Genomic DNA, 17,754 nt, shown 5'->3' with positions numbered 1-17,754 from the left:
AAGCACAGTGGGAATTTGTAATTGTAGTTAAGCTGTTTTTTTAAATTTCTCTTTAGAATTAGTCTCCTTCTTCTATCTTAGGTGCCAATCATATATTATTAGATTTTTTTACTTAAAGCCCAAAATAAGTACATCTTAATCAAATTCAGCATGAACATGTAAGTTCTTCCCAATGATACACATTCTTTTGTGTAAATATACATAATTTGAATGTAGTACTCTATTAGTTATACATTTGATTCATCTTGAAAAGGTAGATACTGATTTAATTTGCAGCATGGATGATACATAATGATGTCAGGAAGAGTTGAAGTATGTTGTGAGATAAAATAATGGGATGTAAGCTACAGGAAATGAGAAGTAATGGAGAGGGATGCTAGGGCTAACAAAACAGCAGGCTGGGACTGATAGGAACTGCTGATTAAGACATGGTCAGCTCTCTCCTTTTTGGATGTTTATTGACTCAGAGACCCTCTGAGGAACCTATATGTGCTAGGGTGTGGCAGCAGTGGCGGCTGCCTGTAGTGTGAAGTGTTAGCTCTTCCATTTGAATTAATGTTATTTTGATTTTAGATGTTTATAACAAGAGAATCATAGGGGAATGATAATGTGATTGATGAAAGTGATTGGAATAGTATGTTAAAGAATTAATTATAAAATTTAATCAATAAGGAAAATTTACAAAATCATCCCAAAGTTGACAGTTTAAAATAAGAGTGGTTAAGTCTTGAATTTCTGAAAATGTTGAGCAGGCTTCTATGGCCTCTAGTGTTAGCACAAAGACCTTTTCTGAGCTTTCTTCCTAGGACTTATTAAAACTGAAGATTCTGTCTCTTTGCTCCCAAGGATTCAGTATTAGTGCTATGATAATAGTATCTGAACTATGAATTTTTAATTTTGGTTGATATTCAATTATGAGGTTATTTTGATCCTACAGTCAAAGTGAAAAAGTGTTCACCTGCTTTAAGCCTGAGAGTGATTCCAGATTTTTTCCTCTTGAAATAAAACAAAAGGACATAATAAAATCTTCATAGATTATGGGATCAGAGTGCTTTGAATGTGTATTTTTTAAACGTGAAAAATAAACTCTGGAAAAATCTTACAGTAGGTTTAATATTTATAGATTTGGTCAATTCATGAGCAGTCTTTTATTTTTCTTAAAATTTTTTATTAATTTATTCGTATTACATCTCAATTGTTAGCCCTTCCCTTGTATCCTCCTATTCCTCCCTCCCTCCCACTTTCCCCCTTCTTCCCTCCCCTATGTCTGTGATTGAGGGAGACCTCCTCCCCCTATATTTCATGAGCAGTCTTAAAGGTGAATTTACTTTAGCAGGCATTTGAATTACGTTGTTGGAGAGACTGCTGTGTGAAAGTGAGTAACTCCGCTAGTGAGCGTTGTGCACTTGTATCTTGATGAGCCTTTGTTCTCTACCTGGCTCAGTAACCCCCATCTAGGATCATAAATGGACATATATCTTACAGTTGTTTTATATTAATCTTTCTATGGGAAAACATGGTTTTAAAAGTAATTTCATATCAGATATGTCAAAATATTTTTTCTGGCCCAAATGAAAGAAATATACTGCAATATATTTGTATTTAAGGTGGGTCTTATGTATTCCAGGCTGGCCTTAAATTTCTTTTACAGCTGAAGATGACATTGAACTCCTCATCTGCTTACCTCCACTTCCCCAGGACTGAGATCTACCATACTCAGCTCACCTTAGCTACTGCTAACATTTTTATAAATAGCAGTGAGTCCTCTTCTTATATTAGTTCAGTAATGATAACAAAATAATATTAATAATTTATTTAATTAGCTTCTAAAATGCCTGGAAACCTTAGTCTGTTTTTAATGCTAATACCATGGAGTTTTTATTACTATTGCTCTGTAGTACAGTTTGAAATCATGAATGGTGATACCTTCACAAGTTTTGTTTTTGTTTTTGTTTTTATTGTACAGGATTGTTTTAGCTATCTTGGGTTTTTTATTTTTTCATATTAAGTTGAGAATTGCTCTTTCCAGGTCCGTAAAGAATGATATTAGAATTTTGAGGCAAATTTCATTAACTCTGTAAACTGGTTTTGGTAAGGTGGCCATTTGTCCTATGTTAATCCTACCAATCCATGAACATGGGAGATCTTTTCATCTTCTGATATCTTCTTCAGTTTCTTTCTTCAGAGACTTGAAGTTCTTGCCAAACAGGTCTTCCACTTGCTTGGTTAGAGTTATACCAAGATATTTTATATTGTTTATATTGCTATTTCCTTCAATTTGTTTATACGGTAGATTACGTTAATGGATTTTCATATATTGAACCACCCCTGCTTTTCTAGGATGAAGCCTACTTATTTATGGTGGATGTTATTTTTTTTTTTATGTATTCTTGGATTCAGTTTATGAGTATTTTGTTGTGTATTTTTGCATCAATGTCCAAAAGGGAAATTGGCCTGAAATTCTCTTTCTTTGTTGAGTAATGTTTCTTTTATGAATGTTGGTGACCTTGCATTTGGGGCAGAGATGTTCAGAATTGAGATGTCACCTTGGTGGAGTTTTCTTTTGATGTGTATGAAGTGCCCTTCCCCATCTCTTTTGATTAATTTTGGTTGAAAGCCTATTTTATTAAATTTTTTAGAATGGCTACTCCATCTTGCTTCTTGGATCTGTTTGCTTGGAAAACCTTTTTCTAGCCATTTACTCTGAGGTGATGTTTATCTTTGTTGCTGGGGTGTTTCTTGTATGCAGCAGAATGATGGGTTTTGTTTTTGCATCCATTCTGTTAGCCTGTGTCTTTTTATTGGGGAATTGAGTCCACTGATATTGAGAGATATTAATGACCAATGATTGATTTTTGTTGTTGTTGTTAAATTTATTTATTTATTCATACATCCCGATGGCAGCCCCCGCCTTGCGTTCCTCCCAGTCCCACCCTCCCAATCTTTTCCCCCTTCCCTTCTTAGAAAAGGGGAGTGCCCCCACCCCCTTCAACGCCTTACAAATCCGCCCTAGCACATTGAATCACATCAGGACTAAGCACATCCTCTTTCACTGATGCCAGACAAGGCAGCCCAGTTAGGGGAAAGTGATCCAAAAGCAGGCAACAGAGCTCATGTCAGAGACAAACCCAGCTCCACTTCCTAGGGGAACCACATGAAAACCAAGCTGCCCATCAGTTACATATGTGTCAAGGGCCTATGTCCAGCCCATGCATGCTCTTTGGTTGGTGCTTCTGTCTCTGTAGACCTCTATGGGCCTTAATTAGTTGACTCTGTTGGCTTTCTTGAGGAGTTCTTGTCCCGGCAGTACCTCTATCCTTACTCCCACTCTTCCACAAGATACCCCGGGCTCTACCTAATGTTTGGATGTGAGTCTTAACATCTTTCAGTCTGCTGCTGGGTGGAGCCTCTCAGAAGACAGTTATATTATGCCCCTATCTGCAAGCATAGCAGAGTATTTTTAATAGTGTCAGGGGTTGGCTCTCTCCTATGGGGTGGGTCTCAGGTTGGGCCAGTCGTTGGTTGGCCATTCCCTCATTCTCCGCTCCATCTTTATCACCACACATCTTACAGGCAGGGTAAATTTGGGGTTGAAGGTTTTGTGGGTGGGTTGATCTCCTTCTCCTTTTATTGGAAGTCTTCATGTCCCCCACAGCTAGAAGTCAGCTAGAGTCACCGCCATATCCTCCCAGGAGCCTACTGTGTTGCAGGTCTCCAGCTTGCCTTAGATATGCCCTCCCTGCTCAGTTTCCTTTCTCCCAGCCCTGTGGCCTACCACCCTGTTCTAACCACATCTGATCCCTACCCTTGATCCTCTCCCTGTAGCCTCCCCAACTCAGTTTCCTCTCTTCATCCACTTCCGATGTTTATTCTGTTTTCCCTTCTGAGTGGAATTCAAGCATCTTCCCTTGGGTTGTGCTTGTTATTTCTTTGGGTTTGTGGATTTTAGTATGATTATCCTGTATTATATTATATGGCTAATATCCACTTATAAATGAGTACATACCATGAGCATCTTTCTGGGTCTGGGTTACCTCACTCAGGATAATGTTTTCTAGTTCCATCCATTTGATCAATAAGTTTTAATTCTTGCTAATTTGATGTTGGTGGTGAGAGGCAGGAGTAGATTCTCTTCTTTTTGGTTTTGCTGGTCTGGAGTTATTTATTTCCCATGTTATCTTAGGTGTAGTTAACCTCTTGGTGTTTTCCTTCTAGTACCTTCTATAGGGCTGAATTTTGGGGTAGATATTGTTTAAATTTGGGTTTGTCATGGAATATCTTGTTTCTGCCATCTATGATTAAAAGCTTTGCTGGGTGTAGTAATCTGGACTGACATCTCCTCTCCTAGAGTATGCAGTACATCTGTCCAGGACTTAGTAACTTTTAGAGTCTCTATTGAGAAGTCATGTGTAACTCTTAGAGGTCTGCCTTTATATGTTACTTGGCCTTTTCCCTTTGCTGCTTTTAATATTCTTTCTTTTTCTGTACATTTCATGTTTTGATTATTATATGTCAGGATGATTTTATTTTCTCGTCCAATCTATTTGATGTTCTGTAAGCTTCTTGTATGCTTATAGGCATCTCTTTCTTTAGGTTGAGAAGTTTTCTATGATTTTGTTGAAAATATTTTTTGGGCCTTCTAGCTAGGATTCTTTTCCTTTTTATATCCCTATTATTCTTAGGTTTGGTCTTTTCAAAGTATCCCAGCTTTCCTAGATGTGTGTGTCGAAAATTTTTTAGATTTAACATTTTCTTTGATGTATCGATTTTTCTCAATCATATTTTCTACATCTAAGAGTCTATCTTCCATCTTCTGTGTTCTGTTGGTGATCTTCCATCTGTTGTTCCTGTTCTCTTCCCTGGGTTTTCCATCTCCAGGACTCCCTCAGATTGTGTTTTCTTTATTGCATCTATTTTCATTTTCAGGTTTTAAACAGTTTTATTCATTTCCTTCATGTATTTGATTGTATTTTCTTGTATTTCTTTGAGGGATTTATTCATTTCCTCTTTCAAGGCCTCTCTCTTTAAGATTGGATTTAAGGTCGTCTTCTTGTCCTTTGGCATGTTAGGAAATCCAAGGCTTGTTGTCGTAGGGGCTCTGGTGGTGCAATATTGCTCCAGCTCTTGTTGGTTGTGTTCTTATGCTGGCCTTTAGCCATCTGACTCTCCCTGGTGTTGGCTGGATATTCTTGATGCTGGACTCCTCAAGGAAGCAGAAAGAGCCTTGGACCTGAATGGCGCTTAGGGGACAGATCTCAGCTCACTTCTGCTGGCTATGCTCTAGGTGGTCTAGGCAGGCAGGAAATTGGTAGAGAGGGGCTTAAGCTGGATTTTCCTGTGGCCCATAGGCCTTCTCCAGAAGGCAGATGGTGGGGTTGGAGGACAGCATGCAGCTCACCTCTGTTGGCTGTCAAATTTTGCTATATTTTTATGGACGATCATTCTGTATATCTCTTTCTATGTTAAATGACACCATTAATGGGCACTCTTAGTTTCTCTTACCTTTCCTAGTAATTATTTTGATAATGTAGGTATGTTCTTCTTTAATGAAATTGATTCATTATCTTAATGATATATAAATATTTATGTCATTAGTTTTTAGAAAACACACACATATATGAATAAAAATGCCATTTTCTGTTTTCTAGGTGGAATTAAAATTTTTGAAGAACAGCCTTGAAGGCACAAGCTTGTAATCCTAGCTACTTGGGAAGTAGAAGTAATAAATTTGCAGTCAAGGCCTGCCTCGGCTACAGGGTAAGTCTGAGCCAGCCAGCCTCAGCACATTAGTAAGAGTGTGCTTTACAGTCAAAGAATCCAAAGTGCCTGGGGCTGTACCTCTATAGTAGGTGGTTTCCTAGCATGCTCAGCACCCTAGGTTCACTTTCAAATACTCACGGTCCCCACTTCTACTCTCAGGACAACTAGGATGTGGTTAATTACAAAGGACATGCCAGTGCATAGGTGAACACGGGGACTGAGGCTGGAGGTGGCCATTAACCTCCTTGAGAATGGATAACAGTGGCTTTCAAATGCTCCTTAGTCAAAGATGGACTTAGAGTCACCTGAGAGACTTGCTAATGGAGAACACTGAACCACATTCCCAATGTATATAGTTATATATCTTGCCTTTATACCAATAATTTGAATTTATTTTCAAAAGCTTGCCAGTTGATGCCACTTTCTGCTTTCTGGAGATACAGTTGGATAATTTTTAGGTTTATGTGTTAGTGTCCCGATACGATAAGTAGATAATGGCCCTCTAAAGATCTCCATCTCCTGACCTGTGAGCACTTTATTGTACATGGAGAAAGGAATTTGAAGCTAGGACTAGAATAAGGTCATCGTGGGTTACTGTGAGATGAATATAATTATAAAGGTCTTTGTAAGTCAGTGGAAGTTAGGGAGGGACCATTGAGTGATGGAGAAATGCAAGACTTTGGGGGTGAAGGAAAGGGACTCTGAACCAAAGAATGCTGGTGACTTTAGAAGCCAGAAAAGGCCAACGACTTTACCTAAAGCATCTGGAAAGGAATGTAGAACCTTGTCAACACCTTGACCTAACCAGTAAGATTTGTCGCAGAGTTCTGACTGGCAGGCTGTGAGTTTCTATATTTGTGTTTTAGGTTGCTAGATCTATGATGATTTGTTACAGCAGTCATAGACTAGTAACAGCACATCTGTAAAGAACAACCAGCTTACTGGTTGGCTTTCTGTCAGGAATTCTTGATCTCAGCTCATGACTTGACTGAGAGAAAACAAAAACATGTGAGACAGTAGCTGCCTCACTCTTTTACAAGACTGAAGAGCTGCCAATATCCGAGTCCCTTCTCCAACGTACAGTCTGTGACCTGGGTGAAGGAATGGTGTGGTTCACAATGGCATATTTCCGCCCCCCCCCCCCAATTATAATCAACACAACTCCCCACAGACATGTCCACAGGCACCCCTTACCCTCATTGAGAATCCTAAGTGATTCTTGATTATGCCAAGTTGATAGTTAAAACTAAGCATCACATGCCCTATTTGCTTCTTTCCTTTAGAATTTTGATGCTACTTGTTTCCTTCATTATCCACTGGTTTTCATGTTTTAGTTCCCAATCTCCTGTGAGGCTGAATCTAATCTTCTTAGTAAACTTTTATAATAAATTATATTGGTTTTTATTTTTCAGACAGAGTCTCACTGTTTAGCAGAGCCTGGCCTTGAACTCAGGATCATCCTGCCTCAGGTTCACAAATGTTGGGATTGTGAGAATGTTTCATGGCATGCTTAAAATCTTTGATCCAGCTACATTTAAAATTATAATAACACAATTATAAAAGTGGGCAAATGGTTTAAATGGCCATTTTTTTCAAAGATAGACAAATGGCCAATAATCATAGGAAAAATATGCTTAACATTATTAACTAAATGAAAATATCACAGTGAGGTATCACTTCATATTTATTAGGATGAATGACATAATAAAAATCTGAATATTATTTCTATTGGGAAATATGTGTAGAAATTGAAATGCTTATATATTTCTGGTTTAAAAAAATCTAAAAGATTGCACATGCTTTGAGAAGCAATTTAAGAGTTCTGCATGAAGTTCAGCAGAGTATTCTGATTTGGCCGCAATTCCATTTCTAAATTTAAACTGAAAACAAGTTTCTGCACAGAATAAGTATGTTAACATTATAGAAACATTGTTGAGAATTCACAGTATAAATGTTCTTAAATTCATGAGTTGATGAGTAAAAATAGTATGGTTTTTACATTGGATTATTTAATGTCTCATTCTTACTGTTTCTGCAGTAAAATACTCTGAAAAACCCACTTAAGGGTAAAATGGCTTATTGTGGTTCACAGCTGGGGTACTGTCTATCATGGCAGGGGAGCCAGGAACACAGGAGCTTGCAGTAGCTGTAACGTCACAGCCACAGTTAAGAAGCAGAGCAATGAATGCATGCCATTGCTGCTTAGTCTCTTTGCCCACTTGTACAGTCTAGGAGGGTCCCTTCTGCGACCATCTGTATTCATACCTAATACTTTTAGAGAACTATTTTGTATAACTTGTCCAGATTTTGTAGTTGTTTTATTTTTACTGAGAACTTTACCACTTTGCTTTGCTTTTGTTTTTTGAGACATGGTTTCTCTGTGTAGCCCAGGCTGTCCTGGACTCGTGCAGACCAGGCTGGCCTTGAATGAACTTTAGCCTCTTGTAGCTACTGTCACAGCTGGCACTGAAGTCCTTCTACTTGACTTCTTTTCTTGTGCAATCATCTTTCTGTCTTACCACTTTTCCTTTCTCTTGCCACTGGTCTTTTGATCCCCCCTCTCTGTCTCTGCAGGAGTATTATTGTTAGCTCTTCTCTTGGTTACTTTTCTATTGTGAAAAGACACCATGACCAAGGCAACTTATAAAAGAAAACCTCTCTCAGGATCATGGTTCCATAGGGTAAGCACATGACCGTCATGGCAAGGAACATGGCAGTCATGGCAGTGGAGCAGTAGTTAGCGCTTACATCTTGATCTACAAGCATTAGGTGGGGAGAAGGGGCAGAGAGAGAGAGAGAGAGAGACAGAAGCCACACGGCAGAAAAGTAAGTTTTTCCTAAGAGAAGAAGAGGAGGAGGAGGAGGAGAAGGAGAAGGAGGAGGAGGAGGAGAAGAGAGAAGAGAGAGAAAAGAGAGAGGAGAGAGTGAGAAAATGAATAATAGTAACTGGAAATGGCATGGGCTTTTGAAACTTCAAAGCACCCCCCTCCCCAACCTCCAGTGTGAATGACACCTTCACCAACAAGGTCATATCTCTTAATACTTCCCAAACAGTTCCACCAAATGGGGACCAAGCATTCAAATATATGACTTACAGGCCTTTCTCATTCAAACCTCCACAGCTCCTAAGTTTATAATACTCCTCTTGCCCAAGAACTCATCCTATCTGACTTTTCCCCCTCTCTGTAGCTGTTCTCAACTGTGGTAATTCAGCATTTCAGTAGACATAAAGAAATGTTTGGAAACATTGTGACTTAACACAGATTGGAAAGACAGGGCTATTGGTAGCTAGAGGCCAGGGGTTATTTTATAACCAGTAATTCTCAAGATAGATACCCAAAACAAATCATCAATTCCTGGAATTTAATAAAATACAAAACTCTTCTATCCTTCCCTTGAACAAAATCGACTCTTACTTTTTAGCAGCCATCAAATACCTCCAGCCAGGGTTTCAGTCTTTGTGTCTCCTTCTCATTGCCATGCTGGCATTTTGTCTGGACTGAACTGACCTAAGGCTCATCCTTGTGGTTATAATCTGTGAGTTCATTTGTATTTCATTCCTGGTGTATGTGGAAAACACTCTTTCATGTAGTCATCCACCACCTCTAGATCTTAACATCTTTGCACCCCCTCTTCTATGATGATGACTGAGCTTTGGGGTGTGGTATATATCTCGGGCCAAGCACTGTGCAGTCATTCTTTGCACACTTATCAGCTCTGTCTCTGTGTTAATCACTATCTTTTGCAACATAGTATGAATATAGCAACGTGTCCTTAGGAGTCATTTTAATACTATGTCCGTTTAGTAGAATAATAGTACTAGGTTCTCCCCTAGGGCCCATGACCTTTATAGGCACAGATACTTGTCCCAGTATGGGTCCTGTCTTGTAAATGTGGCCTTTAATCTAGCCAAGAAGTGGTTAGTTCCTCCTATAGCGTTTATAATACTATTGTGCCATTACTCTAACTCAGGGGTCACCTTTCAGCACCATGAAAGCTAGCCAATAAGAATGGTCCAGGTCAGAAAACACTGGATTTTCCCATGTTTTATGGTGTATGTGTGTGGCATCGTCATCAAAAAGCTCTCACTGTCAACATCTGGAAGGTAACCAGGAGTAATGGCAACAACCTATAATATTTGGGGATCACTGTGACCCCATTGACCAACAATTGCTTGAGAAATAAACCATTCTTGGCACTAGAGTTTGTATTTGTTATGGCTAAACTTTTTCAGAGTAAATGTATATAATATCTCCATGTCCATATCTGTATCCCTCTTACACATTTTAAGTTTTCTTTTCTTTTTCTTTCTTTCTTTCTTACTTTCTTTCTTTCTTTCTTTTTTTCTTTCTTGTTTCTTTCTAAAATGATATTTAACATGAATTGTAATGGTTCAATCGTGTTACAAGTAAGACTCTTGCAGCACCTCTTGAACTTTTTAATATGTTTTTGGCTAGTTACATGCAAGTGGAAGGAATGTATTTATTCCTGAAGTAAACAAACAAAAAACAACAAAATCAACACAAAACTATGTTGCTAGAGTTCTCTTTCTATTTCTTAGTTCTTTCTGCCTATAACTTGGCTATGGGTGCTAATGTTGATAGAAAACAGACCTTTATTTAAGTTACTACTTTAGTTTTCTGTTGTTTACTGAAGAATATAATCCTCATTGAAATAGGAATAAAATTTCCAGCTCCTTTTTTTTTAAATTTGTTTGTCTTTTGACAAAATTATTAACACAAAGGAGAGCTCTCATCATAATGATGTAAGAGGTTAAGAGGTACCTTATTCTATATCAAATATGAATGGATGAGGCTCAGGAAAGGTTGAGGGTGCCTCAAACTAAATTTACCTATTTGTAAGCAATTATAGGAACTTTGGGGGGTGATTTTTATAGTTGGGGATTATAATATATCATTTCTCTTTCTAAGCCCTCTCTTCTGCCTCTCCTTGTTCTTTTTCAAATTCATGGCCTCTGTTTTCATTAATTGTTGTTAAGTGTGTGTGTGTGTGTGTGTGTGTGTGTGTGTGTGTGTGCGCACGTGCACGCATGTTTCGGTAAGGAATGAGGACGGGGATTCATTTAAGTGTTAATAATGGTTTTCTGTGTGATTCTGAAGGTTTGGAAGTTCCATTGTTTAAAGATTTCAAGGATTTCACGACATGTTTTGGTGTGCTTGTCCTTATCAGGACCTGTTCCTTAGTAAGGAGCTTATAGGGTGGTTTTTGAGCTGGTGGTTATCATGAACTCAGTCACTTAAATGTTCAGTAACAGATGAACAAAACTGATTTGTGTCATTCTGTGTATAATGAGATATTTTACAGTAGAACTCTTTCTGAATTGTTTTAAGAGGTTCTGATCATGAAACTTTCAGATTCACCATCAGGCTGGCAGAGTCAACTTTGAACTATGCTTCGTGCTGTTCTGGGAAAGGCCATTCGACTTGCTGGCTATACCCTTCAGTATGGCTGTATAGCTCATTGCGCTTTTGAATATGTTGGTGGTGTTGTGATGGTAAGTTTCTACATTTAGAATTTTCATTTTAAAATACAGCTTCTTTTTTAATGCAAGGAGACATCAGAGGTTTTTTTGTTTGTTTGTTTGTTTGTTTGTTTTTTAAATTTGCTTGAGGTCATTTCATGAAAATTAAAACATAAAATCATGTCAGGCTTAGTGGTGCACATCTATAACCGCAACACTCAAGGTCTCTGTGAGTTCAAGGCCAGCCTTGTCTACAAAGTGAGTCCAGGACAGCCAAGGCTACACAGAGAAACCCTGTCTCAGGGAAAAAACAAAACATAAAATATTTCTAAATATTGGAACTGAGTGTAGTGACATACACCTTTAATCTGAAAGTTGAGGCCTTAGACTATGAGTTCAAGGTGAGACTAGGTACATACTGAGTTCAAGTCCATCCTGTGGTGCCTAATAAGACTCCGTCACAAGTACCTCACCCATCCCTCCTTAGCCACAAAACAAACCTTGTCTCAAAACCAACAGGGCCAGTGAGATGTCTCAGTGAGTAAGGTGCTTGCCACCATCTGATACCCAGGATCTACATGGTGGAAAGAAAACTGATTCTCACAAGTTGTCCTTTGACCTCAATTGATGCTCTGTGGAAAGTATATGTATACACACATACGCACATGCACACAAACACAATACAGTAAAGAAATAATAAAAACCAAACAGGTAAGCAAAAAAAGTATGTTTGTATCTGCATCAGAATAAAATGTTAGAGCCATTGAATCCTTACTTTTATATTCTGTATTTAGCAGAGCACAACCAGTCCTCTTGAGAAACTATTTATAAACAGTGATCATCTGAGTACTGTTGTGCTTTCTAGAATATGGTTGATGCTGGTAACTTCTTCCCTTACATTGCCCATTGCACTTATGTGAGGAATTCATTCTACTCAAGAGGAAACCCTCAGGCTCAGAAAACAAACTCATTCCAGGCCCCACTGTTAGTAAGTAAGAGAGTTGAATTAACACAGATTTCTCTGATGCTTAAAACTACTAATACCAAGTTATCACTCAAGCACGTGACTATTCTGATTAGAGCAGTAATACAATATAGCGCTGGATTTCCCAATAAGCATTTGTTCTCAACATCTGTAAACTCAGAATGTTCAAGTCTTTGTTATGTAAATCAAACAGTATTGGCTGACTGATCAGCCAGTGGGGTTTTTTGGCGGGGCGGGTGTTGTTGTTGTTATTTTTACATTAGTTTTACTTTAAAAGAGTGATACTTATAATAATGATTATTTGAGCTGGGGTAAAGGATATAGATGTATTTAACTAACACTCCTCCCCTTAAGTCTTGACAAAGACATTGGTATTTCCAGAAGTAGTAAACCTAAACTTCATTGTTATTCATTATTTTATTTAAATGTTTATTATTTTGCCTGTTTTGAATAAAAGAGTATTTACAGATAAATGATAGACTAGATAAAGACTATGTTCTTTATATTCTTAAGTGGCAATTATTACTGCAGAATTAGGCACATATCAAGATTGTTATTTTAAGACATATAGATATGAACGTCTTTATAGAGTCCATCTCACTGTATTTTTTAGTCAAGAATGTAAGCTGCAGCCCTGTCATAATGAGTAAGCATTTTCCTGGGCGAGGGAATGTCAGTTCTCAGAGAATGAACAGTGAAATGTTGCTTTAAAATGGCCACAATGGGCAATAAGTGAGAAAACCAAGGAAGTCCATCAGTCATGCTACAAGGATGTATCAGCCACAGACACTCTGCTCAGTCCTTCCCTTGGTGGAGATTTACATAATGGGAGACTGAGACAAGGTGCCCGTGTTCCTTGTGGAGTTCAGTATTCTGTAAGGTGGCCAAAAATTACAAGTAGAGATGTTACTTTGTTCGTGTCTTATAAAGTATCATCAAACAATTATAATATGGTCTGTTTCTAGGAAGAACATTTACCCAATTTTCTTTCTCTTAAGCCCATGCAAAAGATTTTTGTATATTTAAAGAGATTTGAGCTTAGAAGATTGCCTTTCTTTTCAGTGTTCTGGACCGTCAATGGAACCCACAATTCAAAATTCAGATATTGTCTTTGCAGAAAATCTTAGCCGACATTTTTATGGCATCCAAAGGTAAATTTCTATTATGGATATACCTACAGGAAAGGTATATAAACTCTATTTTTTTTTGTAATTTCTAACTTTGTGTTAAAAATCCTTTTATATGTAGACAAAAGTCTTGACTATTTCCTGTTTCTTTGAGAACATTTTCATAGTCAACATGTACAGTGTCTGTGGCCACTGCGTCTCTTCACTTTATCATCCAGGACAGTCAGCAGTCCTTATTAAGACATATGTGAGAGCCTCATTCTCTTTATAGGCTCCTAAAATGCTTTATGTCAGTAGCAAGAGCCTCATGGGCGTATGCTCACCATATCAGTGTTCTAGTTAGCACTGATGACTGCCTTGCTTATTCTTTGTACAGAGACATAACTACTCCATGATCTCTAGGTTTGGCTTTGTGTGTGCCTGAGAATGAGGAATTTGATCCAATCTGGTTTTTCAGATTGATCAATTAATTATTAAGTTGACTAACTACTTGGTAAATACTATTTGTTACTAAATTTTTCAAAATTGTATACCACATAGTGGCTCAAAATCTTGTGAGATTGACTACCTATTAAATTGATGTCATAGTTAACAGTATATTTTCTAAACTGTACCTCTCTAAAAGTTTTTATAGAATTGGAAAAAAATAATTTCAAGAAACATACTTGTGGATTTGGGGATTGTAAATTAAAACTTAAACAACAGGCTTAGTTATCTCATTTGCTTTTTGACCTTTGCCAAAGTAGGCAGTGACTTACCCTCACTGTAGCATGCAGGCAAGCTGCTGCTGCATGCCAGAGACATAGGAACCCTGAAATGTACATAACAGTGTGCTGGATCAGCTGATAGTTTCTGAATAAATGGCTCCGTGTTGCTTTATTAAAAATACTTTTTGCAGTCAAATGAGTAGTAGAACTAAGTACATTCAGGAAATGAAGGTTCTTTGAAGAGTTCATTTTGTGCTCTGTTCATTCAGAGGTCTCATTACTGTGTTAATTTAGGAGTCTTATTAGTTAGTGTGTGGAGGATGCTGGAATCTGGTCTTTATACAACATGGCAAAATAACTTTCAGAACCAAGGCGGGCAGCTGATACTGCAACTTTAAAATATTACTCCCCCTATTCTGTTTGTTGCAGCTTGAGACCGAGATTCCAATGGAAGGAATTTCTGGCCCTTAATGCTGCCTGCTTATCTATAAGGGAGACCAGACTATTGTTTTGTGCAAGAATAAAAGTCTGCACATGTGGTATCTGTAGTACACAGGTCTTTTGTCCATTAGCTGCAGGGATTCCTTATCCTTGAGATAATCAGTCTCCCATTAGTAATTCTTCCAACAAATAGCTAACAGGTATGTACATTATAAAGGCATGTTACACATTACAGCAATGATACAATGAGTGACACATCGACATTGGAACAGTTCACCATCTAGTAGGCAGAAAGGGTGCTTATGACTATATTTGCAATTTAATATTTTGTTTTAGGAATTTTGAGATAGTTCAGCCCAAGCTAACCTGAAGGTTACTCTCTAGTCTAGGCTGGCTTCACACTGTAGTGATCCTCCTGTCTCAGCCTCCCAATGGCCGGGAGTCACGAAGCACCACACCCAACAATAAGTATAATGGGAAAGGATATTTTAAGTCCTGGGTCTGTTATTAAGTGGGCTTTAAACCTCCTTTAAAGGAGACAAGAGTCCACGAGTATGTCTCGTGATTTTATCTATGTATGTATCTAGCTAGACTAGTACAAATATATTAATGGTTTCAATTAATGTTGATCTCTGTAAAATCAACCTGACTAAATAAATCATGACTTCAGTGTTGCTTGATAGGTGCTGGCTTTAAGGATTACATTGTTGTATCAAGTAGCATAGGCTGCATAAAACATAAGTACCCATGAAAACGATTTCTTTTTCCCGACACATACTAGATAGGTTTTCATAGCCTATAAGTCTTTGCAGAGTTTTTCATGTGAACACTTCTACTAACACTTCCAAAGAAAACAGTGCTTTCCTGCCCCAGCTATTGAATTGAATGGCTTACTGCCACTCAGTCAGAAAGAAAAGCCTCATGATGTGGTTGTTGTCGATACTTTTCTGTATTGCCTATAAAATTCTGATTAAATGACATCCTTTATTCTTTTACATCCTTGATTTAGCTGTTAGGGAAAATTTTTGTCTTGCCTTTTTAAGCCTAATTTTTTTAACAGTAACTAATTAGTCTCGTCATTTGTCCTTTTTTTGTTCCTGGGGACCAAATCTGGGGCCTCGTGTGTGCCAGACAAGCTTCTCTAGCATTGAACAATCTCCACAGCCCTCTTAAATTGGGGTGGCGGCTACCCAAATGCTCACAAGTTGTTGAGTACTCATGGTGCAGCGGTATTGAAGGTTCTGTGTTCTTTCTTCAACGTTGCTCTGTTAGGATAGAGTCTTATCTTTTAGCCCAGATTTGCCTTCAACTTACTGCATAGCCCAAATGCTGGGATAACAGGCATGCTTAGCCTTAGCTAGCCCAATGATAAGGGTTCTGAATTATAAACTTCCTTTCATTATTATGGATTTTATGTTGTTTTGACATGTATCTTTTATAAATAACATCAAAATATAAATTAAATTGGAATTACAGTTAATAGATATTTTAAATATTGAAAATGTTAATACAGTTCCTACATTCTTTGTTTTATGCAGTAAAAACATTACATTCTGCTTGGCTGGGATATCACTCAGCTCAGCTCTGTTCCTCACCCCTCCTCTGTGTGTGATAGGTGTGCAGGTAGGGGTGTTTAAACATATTTTCACTTTGTAGCTCTGAGGGGCTTTGAATTTGCTTTGTAGTTTACCCTAGCCTCCAAGTTATAGTTCTTTCCTGCTTGAGTTTTGGGATTACAGACATGAGTCACCATAAAACCTGTCTTATTTTTCTCTTACCATGTAGAATGCTTCCTCTCCATGACTCAGCCCTTCCATATGTAACAAAAATCATATTACGTACTTGACGCCATATCCAATTTTATAGAACGTGTTTGCTTAGCTTTTTGCTGCTCCTCTTCCTCTTTGGGATAACCAGTCAGTTGCTTACTGGACTGGCCTTGGGCTGGAGGGAGGGAAGCTTAGCCAGGGCCTGTGGGTGCAGTGCTAGCTTTGGTCGGCACAGGCAAAGAACACATACCTGCACAGGAACGGCTTCAGCGAACGGGTCCAGTCTGTTGGGGGGTGGGGTTCTTTATGTTCCTGGGAAGGTGGGCAGGGTCTCTCGAGCAGTTTGTGTGGCCAGTACAATTGACCAGAACAGGGGATGTTGAAAGATACTTCACCTGCATCCTAGAGGCTGGAGGGTCTGAGGGCAAAAACCAGAAACCAAAATACAAAACAAAAAAACTTTATAAGGTCAAGCAAGGAGTGAGTCCTGATAACTGTCAGGGTAGTAAACTCTTACTGGGGTTGCTAATTATTTTCTGGTGCCAGGCTGGGAGATGGGAGGGAACCAGTGGTTGCCATCCTCATATGAGTTTTCATGGGTTGAAATTTTCCTCCACTCTTCCCCCATTAATCTCGAGCCATTATAGTTCCACAGCTTTTAGTGTTTTGTTTGGTTGGGTAGATTTTTCCCCCTCAAATGTAAGTCTGTACTATAATTTATGACTTAAATGAATTATAAAACTTAAATATTGTTATTCTTTAATTTTTAAATTTTAGAGAATAGATGATGTTTCTTCATTTTTAGTGATCTAGAATTGATACAAAAATAATATGCAGTGGATATAATTCTCATGAGATTATTAGAAATTATCAATAATTTTATATGAAGTTTTCATGTCTTTGATTGGGTTCTGACCCTACATATCAGTGATAATGGTTTCTAAACATGTTAAGTGTATGTCAGGTCAATATAGGATAGGATAAAGGATGTGTCTTTCTTTAGGTTACCTTCTAAAATTATTAAAGCAGCCCTATGTATGTGGATATACTTGGTAATAATACTGATACTTCTTTTTCTTTTTTCCCCCTTCAGAGGTGACATTGTAATTGCAAAAAGCCCAAGTGATCCAAAATCAAATATTTGTAAAAGAGTAATTGGTTTGGAAGGAGACAAAATCCTCACCACTAGTCCATCTGATATCTTTAAGAACCATAGTTATGTAAGTAATATTTCAGTTATGTCATTTTATTGCTATCATGATTGATTAAAACTAACTGAATACACTGAGAAAACAAAATGATCTTTCAAAGTGTTTGTGTTGGGCTGGAGAGATGGCAGCAGTTAAGGACATGTAATGCTCTTCCAGAGGACCCAGATTTGAGCCCCAGCATCCAAATCAGGTGACTCCAGAAACTTTCAATACCCCTGGACCCTTTAGTCACAAGCATTTATTCACATTTACATATTCACACACAGACAAGC

The 17,754-nt window shown here is 38.0% G+C and overlaps 1 protein-coding gene across 2 annotated transcripts in view; it reads left to right on the top strand.

Annotated features, from left to right (window-relative positions):
* IMMP1L (inner mitochondrial membrane peptidase subunit 1) overlaps positions 1–17,754 on the top strand; it is a 58,707-nt gene that overhangs the window by 16,848 nt on the left and 24,105 nt on the right. Inside the window, exons 3-7 of one of the 2 annotated variants that reach the window (XM_084775295.1) lie at positions 1,652–1,757; positions 5,649–5,757; positions 11,136–11,275; positions 13,290–13,378; positions 17,365–17,491. In XM_084775295.1, coding sequence (XP_084631421.1) covers positions 11,171–11,275; positions 13,290–13,378; positions 17,365–17,491 — 321 coding nt within the window. In that variant the 5' untranslated portion in view covers positions 1,652–1,757; positions 5,649–5,757; positions 11,136–11,170. The remainder of the gene's footprint in view (positions 1–1,651; positions 1,758–5,648; positions 5,758–11,135; positions 11,276–13,289; positions 13,379–17,364; positions 17,492–17,754) is intronic. The other variant, XM_084775294.1, reaches the window with a different exon arrangement.

Source organism: Acomys minous (genome assembly GCF_964271855.1).
Source record: "Acomys minous genome assembly, chromosome: 3".
Classification (NCBI taxonomy): domain Eukaryota; kingdom Metazoa; phylum Chordata; class Mammalia; order Rodentia; family Muridae; genus Acomys; species Acomys minous.
This window is presented reverse-complemented; position numbering and strand designations above follow the sequence as displayed.